General features: G+C 34.8%; 1 protein-coding gene across 2 annotated transcripts in view; it reads right to left on the bottom strand.

The window, feature by feature from the left end:
* MBD5 (methyl-CpG binding domain protein 5) overlaps positions 1-17067 on the bottom strand; it is a 442356-nt gene that overhangs the window by 14004 nt on the left and 411285 nt on the right. For both annotated transcript variants that reach the window (XM_020984741.2, XM_020984744.2), the window contains exon 14: positions 6377-6450. In XM_020984741.2, the coding sequence (XP_020840400.1) occupies positions 6377-6450 (74 nt within the window). The remainder of the gene's footprint in view (positions 1-6376; positions 6451-17067) is intronic.

Raw genomic sequence — 17067 nt, 5'->3', positions numbered from 1 at the left:
GAAAAAATAAAAAAAATTAAATTAAAAAAAGTTAAATAGGTAACAGAGGAAGAAGAACATGTGGGCTTAGAGAAAAGACTCGTACTCTGGAAAATCAAGAGACTCAGAGATAAAAGAAAAGCTTTCTTGTCAAAGTGGCAGAGACCATTTTTACACTAACAGGTCAGGCTATGGAAAGGTATAGTCATTAGAGAATTCAGAATAAGAATTGTGGGCATGTGAAATAAAGGATTAGTAAAAATTCAGCTCTGAAACCCAGACGGCCTCCCTGGAGAGCATCTTCTGCTATTTTCTGTTCCCTGCTGACATTTAATAATAAACATTTTTACTAATGGACACTCTAAAATCTACTTGATTAACCACTAGGCATTTTCACATAATCATGTTTCTAATTATTAATAGAGATAATTGCCATCTTTCATTCTCATTGCATATGCTGTCACACATTCTTATCTCTGCTAATAAAGAAATCAGGTATAGATTTGTGAATTGTATTAGGAGCAAGGAATGGGGAGAGAAATTACATACTGCCTTATACCAAATGACTTTAGAATCTCAATGACTACTTTATGCAGAACTAAACAAACAGAAGTGGAATTTGATTAGGAAGAACCCTTGGCTGTTGACTGGATTCATCGGTGAAAGTAGGCACATCTAAACAAATTTTATATTCTGAACTATCAGTTGCTGATTTTGCAATGAAACAATGATCTATTTCATTGTTTGTACTTGGTTTGCGCCAGTACTGGACTTAGGCTACAAACAGAAGCAGAAGTAGTAGGAAAAACTGGCAGTCATATGATGACAGGGTTAGAAATCTTCCAGATCTACTGCTCTTATTTTACAGATGAGGAAACTGAGGCTGTAGGAGGTAAAGTGAATTATTAAAAGTTACACAGCTAGCTTATAGCAGAGCTGGTCTATGGACCAAATTCCTTTGATTCCAAATCCCATGGTTTTTCCATTCTACCATGGTGCTTCTTTCTTGAATAAAAGGCCTCAGAAGGCCTGGCTTCTAATGTAATTTCTGCCACAATTTAGCTGTCAGACTTTGGGCAAATTACTTTACTTCTCAGGAACTCAGTTTTCTCATCTATAAAATTGAGGGATTAGACTAACTAATCTAAAAAGCCCCTTTCAGCTATAAAATCCATGACTTTATGATTCTAAAATACTTCCTAAATATAAACATACATGAATTGTAGAAAAGAGTCAACGGTTGACTAATTAGGAAATTAACTATTTAACTCATTAAGTATCCACATTCTTAATGAGATATCTGGATGGTAGACTTATTTTGCAAATTAAAAGCTGACTATTTGTAACAGATCTTAAAGTGGTAGAAAATTAAAAAAGAAAATAAAAGCTATTATTATTATTTTAATTTTTAATTAAAAAAATGAATTAATGTGTAAAAAAGAATTCGTTTACTGTGTCCAGGAGATGCAAACATATGTATATATTAGTTAATAATAGATACATTATAATCTCAAATTTTAAAAATTTCTAATGCTTTGCTTTGCCAAGGTCAAATGACATTTTGAGGAAACTACAGGTACACCAGGAACTTCAAGACAACTACATTTGTTTTACATTTTACTACTCTGGGGCACCTCTTTACCTACCCTCACGTTTATTGAATATCTACAGTTTCAAGAGAAAATTTCTCCTTTCTAGATACTTCCATTTACATAATCAATAAGAGAAAAACAGTGTGTATATATATATAGATATGTATACATATCTCTATATACATATGTGTATATAGAGATATGTATATATTAGCAAAAGAAACCCAGTCTGTGTGTGTGTGTGTGTGTGTGTGTGTGTGTGTGTGTGTGTATGAAAAAAATTCTGGAAGTATTTATTTCATTCTTGTACTATCAACTATTTTTTTTGGACAGTTAAAGTCAGCACATTAGACAATGTGTCCTGCAGTGAAATACTGAAGACATCACGAGGAGTTTTTACATGAAAATATTTGTTCAATGAATGTTCTATAATTAATATCTCTTTGCAAAACTGTGTTACAGATGTTCGACAATTTTTTCTTTTTTGCCCAACTATTATATTAATTTCTTAAGATTTGCCATTTTCATCAGCTCTGAACAGAAAATGCCACTTTAGTCAGAATACAGCAGATAACTAACCAAATTATTTATTTTTTATGTCTTTATGAAATCTATTTTGCAACCTATATGTGGCCCATAAAAATAACCTACTTGAAAAAATATTCGATATTGCATTGGAGATACCAATTGATTGATCTGCTAGCTGCTTATGCTTTTTAAAGAGATAGTCTATCCAAGATAAGGGGTGTGCCTTAGTGTCCTAAGCTCATAATTTCAAATACATTCCCCTTGTGTAAAAACTATTGAAGACCCTCATGTTTTCCCATTCCTTAAAAACTTCTCACCGTATCCTATCCCCACTAGTTAGTCTATATCTCTTTTTCTTTTCATGGTCAAACTCACTGAAAAAGCCATCTATACTCAATGCCTCTATTTCCTTTCCTCTCACTTCTCTTACACCCTTTATAATATGGTTACCAATCTCATTCAACTAAAACTGCCCTCTTTGAAGTTACCAATGATCTCTTTGTAACTAGCTTTGCTTTGATCACCTACAAATAAAGGCAGTGACCCCATGAAATGCCAGGAATGTGCTTCTAGGGAGAAGATACTCTTAACTTTCCTACCACATAGGTGGAACTCAGAAGGGGCTGCATCTTTAAAAATTGCCAGGCTGGGATACTCACTTTTTCTCCAGTGGCATCTAGAAAGGATAAAGTCTGAGATCATTCACTGAAAAGTTCATACAATACAAACAAACAAATGAATTGGTGAAAGAGGAAAGGTTACCTTTTCCTACTCTCTTTTACTGAGAAGTGGACTTGGGTTTTTTGGTTTGTTTGTTTGTTTGTATTGTATGAACTTTTCAGATCTAGGTTTTCAAAGGTAAAATCTCCATTGAACCTAGTAATCTTGGAGCCAGAATTCCAGGCTGGATGTTGCAGCTAGCCCAGTGGGGAGCTCTAAGAAGCCAGAATGCTTAGAAGTCAAGCCTAGGAGGAGCTTTGGATTTGTAACTTGAGATTGTGCTCATTGACTTGGAAACTAAGCTATGAACCTAATTCTAATTCCCTTTTCCTATTCAGATGCTGGGGGGAAGGTACATTTGTATATTTGCTCCTATTATTCCTTTTTAGCAAATATTCCTTTGTAAAAGCTAATTTATTAAGTGGTTAAATAGAAATGGGGTACAGGGACCCTTCTACGATTGGAGGAATAGCACTGATGGGTGCTGGAGACAATGGCAGACAGCTTAGACACTCTAACTCCCCCTATGCTACTAGAGAATCCTGAGGAAGAGGTGAAATGTAACCCACTTAGCTGTCACATCTTAAATACCAGATCTAATGGCCCTTTCTTAATCCTTATCCTTCTTGACTTCTATGGCATTTCAGTTTCTCCTCCTGGGTACCTTCTCCTCTCTAGGTTCTTGTGACAGTGTTTCCTCCTGCTTCTCCTGTCTGTCTGCTCTCTCTGAGTTTCCTTTGCTCCCATCTCTCCCTCACAGAGCTGCCATCCTAGTTCAGACCCCCACCAGTTTTTCACTGGACTATTATAACAATCTTCTAATCAGTTCCCCTGCTTCAAGTCTCTTTCTGCTCTAATCCAGCCTCCATTTAGCTGAGAAAGCAATCTTTTCTGAAGAGTAGCTTTGTCCACATCATCGCCGGATACCCCAAACTCAATGAACTTCAGTGACTCTCAACTGAGTACCTACAGGATCAAGCATAAAGTCTTCTGTTTGGCATTTAAAGCTCTTCATAACTTGGCCCCTTCCTACCTCCTTCACCCCTGCCCAGTCTTTTTACACTGTACTCCTCTTCATGAGCTCAATTCGGCTACACTGGCTTCTTGTTCATCCTATCTCTAACTTCATCTCTAGTCTCTGTAATGTTGTCCTGGATCTCCCCCATGTCTGGAATGCTCACTCTTTTCTCTTCTGCCTCTTAGTTCTCTCCAGTTTCCTACTAGAATCAGTTCAACTGATTACAGACATTATTAGCCACTTCTGCCAGAGGCTCTTCTCAGTCTCCCTAGGTGCTAGGGAGGGTTTTTCCCCCGCTTAGACTACGTAGTCTTCCTTTGCTCTGCATATATCTTGTATGTACCTGGTCATTTACATGCTGTTTCCCCCATTAAACGTAAGCTTCTTGAGGGCAGAGACTATTTTTGCACTTCTTGGAATCTCTGGTGCTTAGCAGAATGCTTAAAAATAGAAAGGCTTAATAAATGCTTATTGACTAATCATGCCACCATTCTGGGGAACTAGTTTTCAAGCTTTGAACTAGCTTGTAGGGATGAGAGAACCTTCATCTATATGGAACTGATTAAGGTATAGAAGGTATCCTGGTGCTTTATAACCTGGGGGAAATCCTGAGGTGGTGGTCCAGTTCCAGGTCTTCCTATTGCTAAGAATTCTACCTTCAGACACTTTCCTCAGAGTCTGCCCCTATTAGGGGCAATAGGGTTTTTCCAATCTCTAGAGAACCCAGTTATAATTTTTTTCTATTACTAGTGTTCCTTTACAATAATTAGTAAATAATGACTAGTTCATGAGACCATAAATTTAGATCCAGAAGGCTCATAATACCACAGATTTTGTGCTAGAAGAGATCTCAGAGGCCAGCCATATAGACCAACAGCCTAAATTTACATGTGAACAAACCGAGGCACAGATAAGGGAGGCAATTTTCCTAAAGTCATACAGATGGTAAGTAGCAAAGCCAGGATTTGGATCCATATTCTCTGACTCTAAATTCTGTGATCTTTCCACTGCACCATGTCATTGTATCACTATGGGAGCATCTACCCTCTCTAAAGGTGTGGAGAAGCTCAGAGGCATCACCACTGGGGCCCCAGTGGTCTGAGACATTGAACATACCACGGTTTAATCAGAAAATAGAAGAAGAGAAAATTTTTGGCAAAGCAGGGGCCCTAATTAGAGGTGATACCAGAGTAGAAGTAGCTGCAACAGGCCTGACTAGGGGAGAGAGCTTTCAGGAAGGTCAGGGCTGGGCAGGGCTAAGCACAAGGAGGAGAGAGTGACAAGTCGATGATGTAGTCCCAATGTTCCTGAAGTGGACGGGGAGGAAGCAGCAGTATAGGACCAAGATATAAGGTACTTAAAGGATCCTGTCAGAAAAAGGACCAAACTTTTCCAGGGGGGTAGCAGTAGAAATGGAACATGGACATTTACATACAACATAAATATCCAGACACTAGACTTCCACTTTGGAAAATCTGATAAACTTACTCTACTAACATTTTAAAATCATGACAGTAAGATTCTGCAGTGTGTATGTTTTTGGAAAATTAGTCTGTATTATCACAGCTGAATGTGAATCATTGTGTTATTTTTAGGTGTTTGCTAACAACTAATGAGGTATGCTAGCTTTGTTTTACAAAATTGGTTAGGCAACATCTAAATTAATAATAACAATAACAATAATAATATGTAACATTTACGTGGTACCTTCAGGTTTGTAAAGATATTTACATACATTATCTCATTTGATCCTCATGACAACCCTGTAAAATAGGGACTGATTATCTCCATTTTACAGATGATGAAACTGAGATGAGAAAGGCTAAATGATCTGTCCATCGTCATACAGATTGTAAGTGTCTGAAGCAGGAACTCAGGTCTTCTTGATTCCAAGTCCAGGGCTCTATCTACTGTGCCAAGCACTTGTTCATGATACTTTATTCTTAACATTAATATTAAATCAGTAACTATACACAATCCAAAAACTCCGTTATGCCAAAGTATAGATTGTGCCCCAAGCATTCTACTTCTGCTGCAATAATTAACTCAGGATATAAATGTCCAGAAAACATTTGAGATTCATCTTTCTACAATTATTTTTGCTGCTGTTAATAACAATACCACCAATGAAAGTTATTAAAACATTAAACCATGTGAAAACCACAAATGTTTATTAGTACACTTATAACTCACTAGCCTCCAAGTTTGTTTATAATTCTACACATTCTATTTTGGGGAACTTTATCTCTCAATATATACTGACTTGTTAATTTACATTACAATTTACATTTACATATAAACTTCTTTTCTTTCCCCACTAGCTAATCAGGAGAAATACCCCACATAATTATAAACACAAACTGTTAGGATGAGAAGATAACACATTTAACGGCTAATGATGTTTGCCTACAGTACTACCTGACATTCTTCAAAGAAAGCATGCATACTATAACACTGGTAAACTTGGTGGCATTTCATTATATATTTGGAAAAGGATCAGCAAATAATATTTCTGAAAAGTGGAAACAATCGTGCTTACTTTCTGTTCCTCTTCCGGGCTCGACTGTAGGCTTCTAAACCTTCTGTTAGTGTCTTCAACTTCTCGGGCTCCACCTAAGTGAAGGTATGAAGACCAAACCACATTACCCAGACCTGCAATTATCAAGCACTGCTTTTACTTTACTGCTGAACACGCAGGTCTTTCACCCACAAGGTACTGTAAAACACTGCTGTTAGCGTTCAACCACGAGATTCCTGCTTCGGTGACTCCAAGTATGAACAATGACTGAAATGAAAGAACATCTGGACATGAAACTGCAAAGAGAAGATAAGTATAAGCTGTAATACTTAGAAAATGATACGTTTCAGAGGGAAACCTGTAATTTGTCAAATGATGCCAAGCAGAGCTCCTTCTTGTCTTTGCCCATTTGCTTCTTTTTTTTGGTTAACGACAACAAATAGAAGGCCCCAGGGATACAAAGATATGGAACTTATCCTCAAGGGGCTTAAAATCTAGTTGCAATCTACATTACTGATAAACTGGGACAAAGTGTAGACAGCATGACATATGGTGAGTTTTTGCTTATAAACAGTATTTCTGTAGGCTGTTGGCCTTAATTTGGTGGGGATGTGACAGCATGGACTAAATAAACAGAAAACTGGTTATGACAAACATTATTTTTTAGTTTCTTAAATGACCCACAAAATGAGATACTTAAAACCACCACAGCTCCTTATATGATCTCTTGAAAACAGATACAATGAGAAACTTTAGGAAAGGTTCTGGACTTTTAGGAGATTGTAGTGAATACCTCTGGCACTTTTTCTAAAATGGTAGTTCTCAAAGAGTGGCCTGAAGACTGCCGGGCTGAGACCTTTTGAGGGGGGAGCTCTGCAAAAAGAAACCTTTTTATAACAATACTAACATGCTATTTACTTAAAAAAATACTCCTCCCTTTTCCAACAACAGATTTGTGTGAGGCCAGATTTTCTTCACATACTTTAACCAGAACAACATAATGAACACAGAAGCAGATATGAAACCTACCAGTTTTCTGTTAGTCCAGACATTAAAGAGATTTGCAAAAATAGGCAAAACAACAGCCATTATTCTCACTAAATTTTGTTTTGGAAAATAATCATTTTTCACAAAAAACATTATTTATGTTAATATATAATAGGTTTACTATTATTTTAAATAAATTAATAAATGTCAAAACCATCAGTTTTAATTTTAAATATGGTAAATATCAACAGAATTAAAACTAATAATTTTGAAAATATTAATTCATTTAAACCTATCAACAATAAACAAAAGAAAAACTCATTAATTTTTAAGAGTATAAAGGGATCCTGAGATGAAAGTTTGAGAACTTCTACCATAAAGATGTAGAAAAAGTGGGAGATGTTTCTCAATTTAAAATGTCCATATTTTATCTCAAAAGACCCCCAAAGATTTCTCATATTTATAGGAGTATTTCGAAGGCAGTTGAAGCTGCCTCACCCACCAAGCTTTAGCAATTAATGCCTGGATGACAAAGAACTCTTCATGTTTAAATATATTCTAACAGTTTCAGAAAGGCCACCACTGAGAAACTGATCCAATTAAATAACAGCAAAATCTTTGGCAAATAGATTGTTATCTACTTGGTTGAAGTTTAAATGTTCTATTCTCACATGTCATTGCTTCTGAATACGAAACCATTTGGCACTTGGATAAGATCCAGGAAGGAAGTAGTCCAACTTGGAGTCAAAAAGTCCATGCACTCAAGTGCATACACTTGACTTACAATCTATTTTACTCTTATTTTAGGTGCCATTCCAATAAATTTGCTTCTCTGATTTTTCATCCCATGACAGACTCAAAACAGCAGATTAGGAAGGAAGGACAGAAAGAGAAAGAATGGGGAAGCAGAAACACTGAGAACAATGAGAAATCTGTGTAACCAAAGACAAGTCACTGAAAAATTAGGGCTTGGTTGTTTTATCTGTAAAATAAAGGGTTGCATTAGATGAGCTTGATGGTCTTTTTTTCAGCTCTGACATTCTTTTAGAATGTATGGAAGCGTTGCCTTGTCTAACTGACACAACCATGTACAACCAGAACACAGATATTTATGTCAACAAATTTAATTAAACAAATATTTATTAAGTGTCAACTATGTGCAAAGCAATACTCTAGGCGCTAGGGATACAAACAAAACAGTCCCTGCCTTCAAGGGGCACATGTATGTGTGTATGTGTGTATGTGTACTTCTGTATTTGATTAAAATGAATGCTTTAGAAATTACTGGTGCAATTGTAGCATATAGCATAAAAAAGGGAACAGATCTACTCAATTCTTTGAAGCAATACAAGTAACAGTAAATGAAAGTAATCATATTAGACTTCAAATTTAAAGGATATACTGGGATGAAATCACTGAAGTCAACTGGGTCATTCTATATTTTACAAGGATGAAGGGTAATAATTTATTTGAGTTTATTTTCTAAAGCTTTTGACTAATGATAAACAAAAATACATCATACAAATCAAGCTCTGCGTATAGCTTTTGAACAATTATTGGTGATCTTCTGAACACCATATTCCTGATCACAGTTTCTTGATTTATATGCAACTTTTGCACATTGTCACAATGAACATTTCGTTTAAAGATCACAAATAATCTGATGGCAATGTTTAATCGTTAAAAGGAATTGTACCAATAATGCTGCGGTTCCTTGAATCTAAGAAGAATACAAACCAGGACTCACTTCAGGAATAAGAATATCTTTTCATTTTAGGAGGTAAATACTATTAGGCATCATTTTAAAAGATATCTTATCTTCTAACTAGATTGCAAGAGACCATGTATTAAATACTGTACTTTTACATGGGAAAACATTAATATACCTGGAAAAGTTTCTAAATATATTTAATTAATTGACCCCAGAAAAAGGCAAAATAAACTTAGATACTTATTAAAAAAAACAGAAACTGTGATATTTAAAAGAAAGCCTGAACATTATTTTTTAAAAACTCCTTAGTCCAGTGTATCAGGAAAAAAAAAGTCTTTTGACATAAAACACATCAATGTAACATTAAGTAGTCAAAGCTTAACAAGCAAAACTCTTAGGAAGCAAATACTTTCACAAAACCTTAACTAGAAGAACAGGTATTGGGCAACTGATCAGACTTTTACTACCTAAGAAGAGTTAATTAGAAATAACTCCTTAGTTCCAGCCAGGTGGCAGCAGAAACTCTCCTTTCTTATCATCAACTACGTCACAAAAACCAGATTTTCCTCTAGTCTTCCTTTCCTTCTATTGACTGGGACCATTGTTAACCAATGCCGTTAGTACTATATCCATAAAAGCTACATGTCCAATTCTCCTTCTTCATTGCACTTGACTCTAGACTAGTTCTGAGTACGTTGCAGCGGTTAATGAGCTCGCCTCAACATTTCTTACCTTTTGGCAATATTTTTAGGCCTAGTTCATCTTCTCACTGTCCCTCCCTATTCCAGACCCTAGCTCCCCAGTTAAGTTTTTCACCCCAGCCTCTCCAATGATTAAACATCCAGGAAAGACTAATTTTTATTTTCTTCTGAAATGTATATGAATCTTTTTTTGGGTATTCAAATATCTGCCATTTATATGTGACTTTATGTTTGCTTACAGGGCTTAAATGGGAAAAATAATATGAACTAATGTTGCTATTGTTTGTCCTTTGTTTTCAAAGAGGACCATGACATAAGGGAGGTGATGCCATGACATGCAAATGAATTGGATTTAATTGAGGGAGAGGCTGTACAAAGTCACCAGCCTCACTTTCTCCTTCAGAGCCACCTGGGTTCAATGGCAGGATATAGATTAGGACAACTGGAGATGGCCCTGGATGCAGTGGGAGACCTTGGCCTTTTGAAGCTAAGATTTTTTTTTTTTAATTTAAGCTAAAGTCCTTAACAGGTCTCAGTTTGATTGAGGCAATGCCCATTCAACGATTAAGGCTGGGTAAGAAATGAAGCAGAGAACTATCATATCATTAATCATATCCACCTAAAATAACTTAACTAATTCAGACTTTTACATTTGAGCCAGCATTGTTAATTCTGATATTTTGTGTTTAATACTTACAAATAACTATGCACCTGTATAGACAGTTGGCTCTAATGAAAGACTTTACCTTTTACGAGATTGGTTTAAATCTAATCTTAAAGTGACAAAGAAAAATCTCATGCTAGACCTTTAAAAACAGATGAAATGTACATCTCAATTCATCTTCCTAGAGATTAAAGACTGCCAAATAACCATATCTAACAAAATTATGCATTTGCCTCAAACATTGATTCCATTTGTTTGTATCCATGAATAAATTCTATATATAAATATACATGTGTTCATTATTGTGTGTTGGGTAACACAAACCATACAGGCAGTGATGTGCATTCATTTTTTTTGATCTGCCTCAAAAATGACTGTCAATGAGTGCTAACTCTTCAGCTGAGTACAATAAATCTTCTAGTCTTTATCAGGTTCAGTGATATCTTGCCTTTCACTTTTAAAATCTTTTCTATCTTTTCTCAATTTTCTTTTCTTTTAATTTTGCTATTACCCTTTGATAACCAAATCTAGACTTTCCACCCTAGTCTTTTTCCTTGATTATCTCCTCTTCAAGGAGATCCTGTTGTACTTACATTCTGAATATAGCCCCTTAAAATGAAAGTTATATCCAAATTATAGGAAACCTGGGTTTTCACTGCTAGTTGATGCAATATTACTCCAAAAAGTCTACTTAATCTTTGAATTCAGAGATAACTTGATGACAGGGAAAAAATAAATTATATACACATAAACACATGTAAATTTTTTTCATACACACACCAAGAAAACACTATCTTTCAACACAGATGTGTTAATAAAGAAATTATCAGTAATTAAGACATAGCAAAAATGTTGTATAAATCATAATCTTGGACCATTACTTCATTGTACAACTTTCATACTTAACATCTCTATCTCAATTTTTAAAGTGACTCAGTCCTTGAATGAGGTCAGTTGAATTCTTACACATTATACTCTCTATATTGTCAACACAAGAGACTGTGAATTGGTTAAAAACAGGGCAGAAAACCACTTCACTATGGGCTTTAATTATGATGAGACAATGTTTATCTAGAATTGTGAACACTATTGGTAGTCCAATCTCTGTCTAGCAAAAAATAATCATGAGTTTTAACTTTGGAAACAATATAGTACACAAGGAGAAAGGACTAAAGAAGATGAACATTTTAAGGCAGATGACTAATTTCAAGCACTATTACAAATACATGCAAAGCATCATATTTCACAGTACTGGTTAGTTGTCTTTGATAGTCCAACCAGATAACCAGTCCAAATTTCATTCCAAATAAACAATTAGCACACTGCTCAATCTCAACCTCTAATTCTCCTATCTCCACTTGTTTTGTTCAATTGTGGCTTTCATAGAAATATGCATCAGATCAATTTAAGAGTAACTTTAGGACCAAAAAGCCTACACAAAATAGTAAAAAAAAAATTATTCTTGTGGAGAAGGCAAAAAATTAATTTTAAAAATAATTATTTGTTAAGCAACACTATTCTCCACTCATCCTCTATTCTGAAGCTTCATTGTTGTATGAAGGTGACACTGGCTTCTCAAAAAACCATGCCAGGGAAGTCTAAGCTCTACTAAATGGCAAAGGTGCCAAATGTGGGCTAAGCAATAGATTGTATGTCTGTAACATAATGACTATTTCAGCTAAGTTCAGAGAATAACATCACCAAAAGGTGTGTCAACAGGTGGCTACTTTCTCTTTGGCCACAGCATCTCATGAACATCACCTAAGGTGAGGAAGAAGCACCCACATTGATTAAATTGTGTATCTTTGCAAGTACTAAAGTGAAATAATCTTTAAATGTTAAATAATGTAGCCTGAAGGGCCTCAAGTTGGCGGTTGAGCATGACTTTTTTTTTTTAGAAAAACGAGAACAGGTATTATAATAAACTATATGAATCACACAAAAAATAACAGAGTTTTACCAGTTATTTCGTCCTAAATCAGACACATAGGAGATTACACATGCCATGTACCAGAGATGAATAACAGAGTTTTATCAGTTATTTTGTCCTAAATCAGACACATAGGATATTACACATGCCATGTACCAGAGATGATCAAACTTTTCCCTCAAAGTATCACTTGGGTAACCAAGTCTGGAATTGTGTACACCTGCCCATGATTCTATATTCTAGCAAGATGTTGGCCCTCATCTTGGCTTTTATAATTAACTCCTGTCTGTAAAGCAGTACAAAGCTCTGAAAAAACAGATCTGACACCTAACGCGTCTATTTCAGAATAAGTAGCAAGTCGTTCCCAGTAAGCAGTTGGTCACAAACTCAAAACTAAAGAGAAAAACTTTTTAGTAAAGAGTCAGTGAAATGCAATCTAGGGTAGTTGTAGGAGCAATCGCTTGGGAATCAAAATGCCTGGGTTCTAGCATTGGCTTGGCCATTGACTGTATGTGACTCACTCCCCTGTTTAGGCCTTACCCCTCTCCTTTGCAAAACGAAGCTCTCAAATTCTACAATTCTGTGATGTCAAGTTACATCCAATGAGGTTTCAATTAGCTAACAATGTTTTATATAAATAAATACGAATATAGTAAAACTCCAATAATGCAAAATAAATATGGGGAAGGCCAATCGGAATTAATAGAAAATTTGATTTTAGAATATATTAAAAGAAATCATTAAAAAAATCTCTTAAATGTACTCAGCAAATTAAAACAACTGCTATGATTATTTCCAAGAAGAGTATCGTATGAATATGGAAGATCCAGTTGTAATTCATTCTCCCAACTTGTATAATGCGCTGAAGTTCTTAAAAAGTTTATTCTTAACTCACTTAGGTTAAATATATGCTCTATAATCTTTTTATGCCTAAATTACCTAACAAACCCTTCATTAAGATACTGCAAAAGTAAAAGTCAAACCATCACAAATTTAACGTTACCAGGTTATGGATTTTGTTGTACAATAAATACAGTCTAATAGTAAAACATGATAAAGCGATACTTCAAAATCCATAGCCTAAGAAACATGATGGATTCTAAAAGCTCAATGTGAAGGAAAACAATGATTCTACTACATTAAACATTAAAATCTAATGCTGTCCATAATGTAGTATAGTGATCTCAGTATCTGAGTGCAAGCAAAGAAGACTGGCATCCTCCCTTAGACAGATCTGAGACTACCAAATATAATTTGAAAATATGGAGAAGTACTGAGAGAGAGTAGTTGTAATGCTCTTCAGGTATCAACTAGCAATTTTAATTGCTAAGACATTTTGTTCTATTCAGTGGTATTTGGAAGACTCATGGATATAGTTCTATCTTTCTCTCTCTCTCTTTTTGTAGGTATCAGGAAATAATAATAGCTAACATTTTTATGGTGCTTCAGCTATATGAAAGCCTGCTAGAGATAAGAGTAGATGGAGTCTGAGTGATTCTTAAGGTCAGTGTGGCACAGCAGGAACCTTTGAATCAGAAAAATACAGAAGAGTACAAGTACTACTTTGAACAAACCTAACTGCATGACTAGAGGCAAAACTCAACCTCTCAGTACCCTAGGCAATTCTCTAAGATGTCAAGTTACATATTTGTATTGCTGGAAAGAAGGGGATTGAAAAGAAATCACAAGTTCAGATGAGAAAAAAGTATTCTTAGTAATCCATAGTCCTTTATAATTTTCTTCACTCTAGCCTTATAAGAGTTTTTCATAAAGCATCAACACAATATTTCAATGTTACCAACTAAATTTCTTTTCAAAAAACCCTAAGCTATTCCTATATAACACTTGAAAATATATGTTAAACTTTAAGAATATTTAACACTATACAAGTATTCAAGTAATATAGATATACATCTTACCAAAATGAAATGTTGTTTCAGTTATAAATCCTGTAAAATTTGTGACGCTAAGACTAGAAGTCAGTCCTTCTGATTATGACAGGGACTTGTGAACACAACTGCTATTTAAAATTTCTAGTTTGATTATAATTGTATCTCATCAGCAAAGCATTATTAACATGGGTTGAAGCCTTGGAAAGAAAATTCCTATAATACCTAACAGAGTTCTCAGTACATCTTAAATATTCAAGAAGTATCTGTTAACCAGTGGAATGAGAATATTGGATGTATCTGGTCATAAAAACACAGAAACAGGTACATAATAGAATGATTTTTCACCATAAAACCTTAAATTTTTCTCTCTAGACCAGCATTTACACACTTAAAGTCATGGGTGAGAAGTTTTGGGGTACTTTATAATAGAGTGTTTTATTCCTAACTATTACTATTCTCATGACTGTTGAGGTTTATTGCTTTAAAAGTTTTAGACCTAGTTAGAGGAACTTTGAAAAGGGTTATCGTCAACCTCAATAAGGATCACTTTACTTAGCCTTCTGGTAAAAAGTGGGAAGTGACAACTGGCAAGTTTGAAGGTAAGCGTTTTTACTACTGATTTTATAGGAAGCAGCAATGGTTATAAGTCCAAAGACAAAATGAAGTAAACTTACTGAATGCTGTTTGGGGTGTAATGCTTTTTTTTTAACCTGCAAAAGTGAGGAGCATGCTTGTGAATATCTTATTCTTAAAAAGCATGGTACCTTTGAGCACTGTAAAGTGCTTCATCCTGCTCTTTTAATAATGGCAAAATATTTTATTTAAATTATGAGTATTTGGGATAAAATTACAGTTTTCTTTTAAATGGCAGGGAAGGGAAGAGAATAAGTATTTATATACAGCCTACTACTTGCCAGGTACCATTAGGTGCTTTTAAAATAAATATTATCTCATTTGATTCTCACAAAAACCCTGGGAGGGAGGTGCTCCTATTACCCACATTTTATGTCTTTAGAAACTGAGACAAACAGAGGTTAAGTGATTTGCCAAGGATCACACAATTAGTAAGTGGCTGAGGCTGGATCTGAACTCAGGACTTCCTGATTCCAGGCTTACCACTCGATCCCCTGTGCCACCAGTTGCCTCTAAGTAAGTGCTTTAAAAATGCTTGCTATATTTTTATCATACTGAGACAAAAAGTTTTTCCTTGGGAATCCGTCTCAAAAATGTAATGTAAATTAAAAGAATTTTAAAAATTTCTAAACACTATAGTTACACATTTTTTTTCAGGAATGTATTTATTACAAAAAACAAATGACTAAATATTGTAATAATTAGTTATTAAAGTATTTTATGAAGGCAATATTATCCTAGCATTAGTATAGATTGAGTTAGTAATAGTTGCTCACTAACATGATTCCATTTATAGAACACCATTTATCAACTGATTTTTTTCTTTTTTAGTTTAATAGATTATGTCCCTGGAAGGTTCATTTCCCTTAACACCTGCAAAGAGTTCAAATCTGGCTATAAGTTTGTAAATTCAAGTCAATCTGTGGGCCAGGGCCAATGTCTGCTGTGAAATACATTAAAAAATAAAAACCTTTATTTTGTGGAGAAGAAAGAACATTGTTTAAACTACACATCTATAACTGAAAGAACGGGTTTCAAGGGGAGAGCAAATGCTCTAATATTTAATTATTTTTTTTTCTGAAGTCATACATGTATATGAAAGACTTGTCATACGAAGCAAAATGTTCTGTTCTAAATCTTTTGTGTGTAGTGGTTCTATTTGTATGACAAAAGCCTTTTTAAGTTGCCTCCATTTACCGTACAGATTGGAGAATAAAAATGTTTGGGTTTATCAAATGAAAGAATGGATGTCTCTGGTCTCAGAAGGACTGGAGAGTAACATGTTTTGCAAATAGAAGAGATGTTGAATTATCTTCTTTACCAAAGCCAGAGCCATCATTACCACACGATGTCCTTATAGGTGTATATTAGTTAGCTATTACATACAAAACATTTAACTATTTGTCAGGATTTTGGAGAAAGACAGACTGCTTATTGTGAGGATGAAATATTTCTGGTTTCCTGCCACCAAATCTAAGTGAATCATAAGTCTGAGCTAGGTTGAATCAGTTTTATACTATGAATTAAAGAAAAGATATAATACAAATTGTTTTTATCTCCATAAGAACTTCTTGCAAGATTTAGAGACCCAAAATTATATATTTTCCCACCATACACGTGGCACCTGTACCATTATCTGTTTCTAGTGAGAAATGCATTTTTCTACCAGTTTTTAAGCTTCTTTTTAAACTTTACAAATTGAATCAATGCTTTCACATGTGGAAAAAAAAGGTTTGAGGTTTCATACTAATTTTTTCTAAACTGAACAGTAGTTTCAGGAAAAAGTTTTATTTAATTTATATGATTGTGCTGAGTTAATCAGAACCAGACTATACCCCTAAATACTTCCATATGTTAGGAAGGGCTAGGATTTTTCCTATAAAGAGACATCATTCAGAACATAGAAAATACTTCCAGTATATAATAATGATGTTATTTAACTCCTCTCTGCTGCTCTAATATCAAGCTAGATATAAATGGAAAGGCACTCTCAATTGGCAATAAAGTTGACCCCTCATGAAACTGGGGAGGGCAGAATACTTTAGGTCTCCAATAGCTGCTCAATCCTTTTTGCCATTTACTACCATTAAAACCTACTTTTCCTCTAGTCTCTTTGCATGACACCCAGGGTTAGGTGGATGTAGAAGAAGTGGGCATACTTGGCAACAACTTAGTAATTAGGATCTATGATAGG

This window comes from Phascolarctos cinereus, unplaced genomic scaffold (assembly GCF_003287225.1).
Source record: "Phascolarctos cinereus isolate Bilbo 61053 unplaced genomic scaffold, phaCin_HiC Scaffold_726;HRSCAF=1367, whole genome shotgun sequence".
NCBI classification, from domain to species: Eukaryota; Metazoa; Chordata; class Mammalia; order Diprotodontia; family Phascolarctidae; genus Phascolarctos; species Phascolarctos cinereus.
This window is presented reverse-complemented; position numbering and strand designations above follow the sequence as displayed.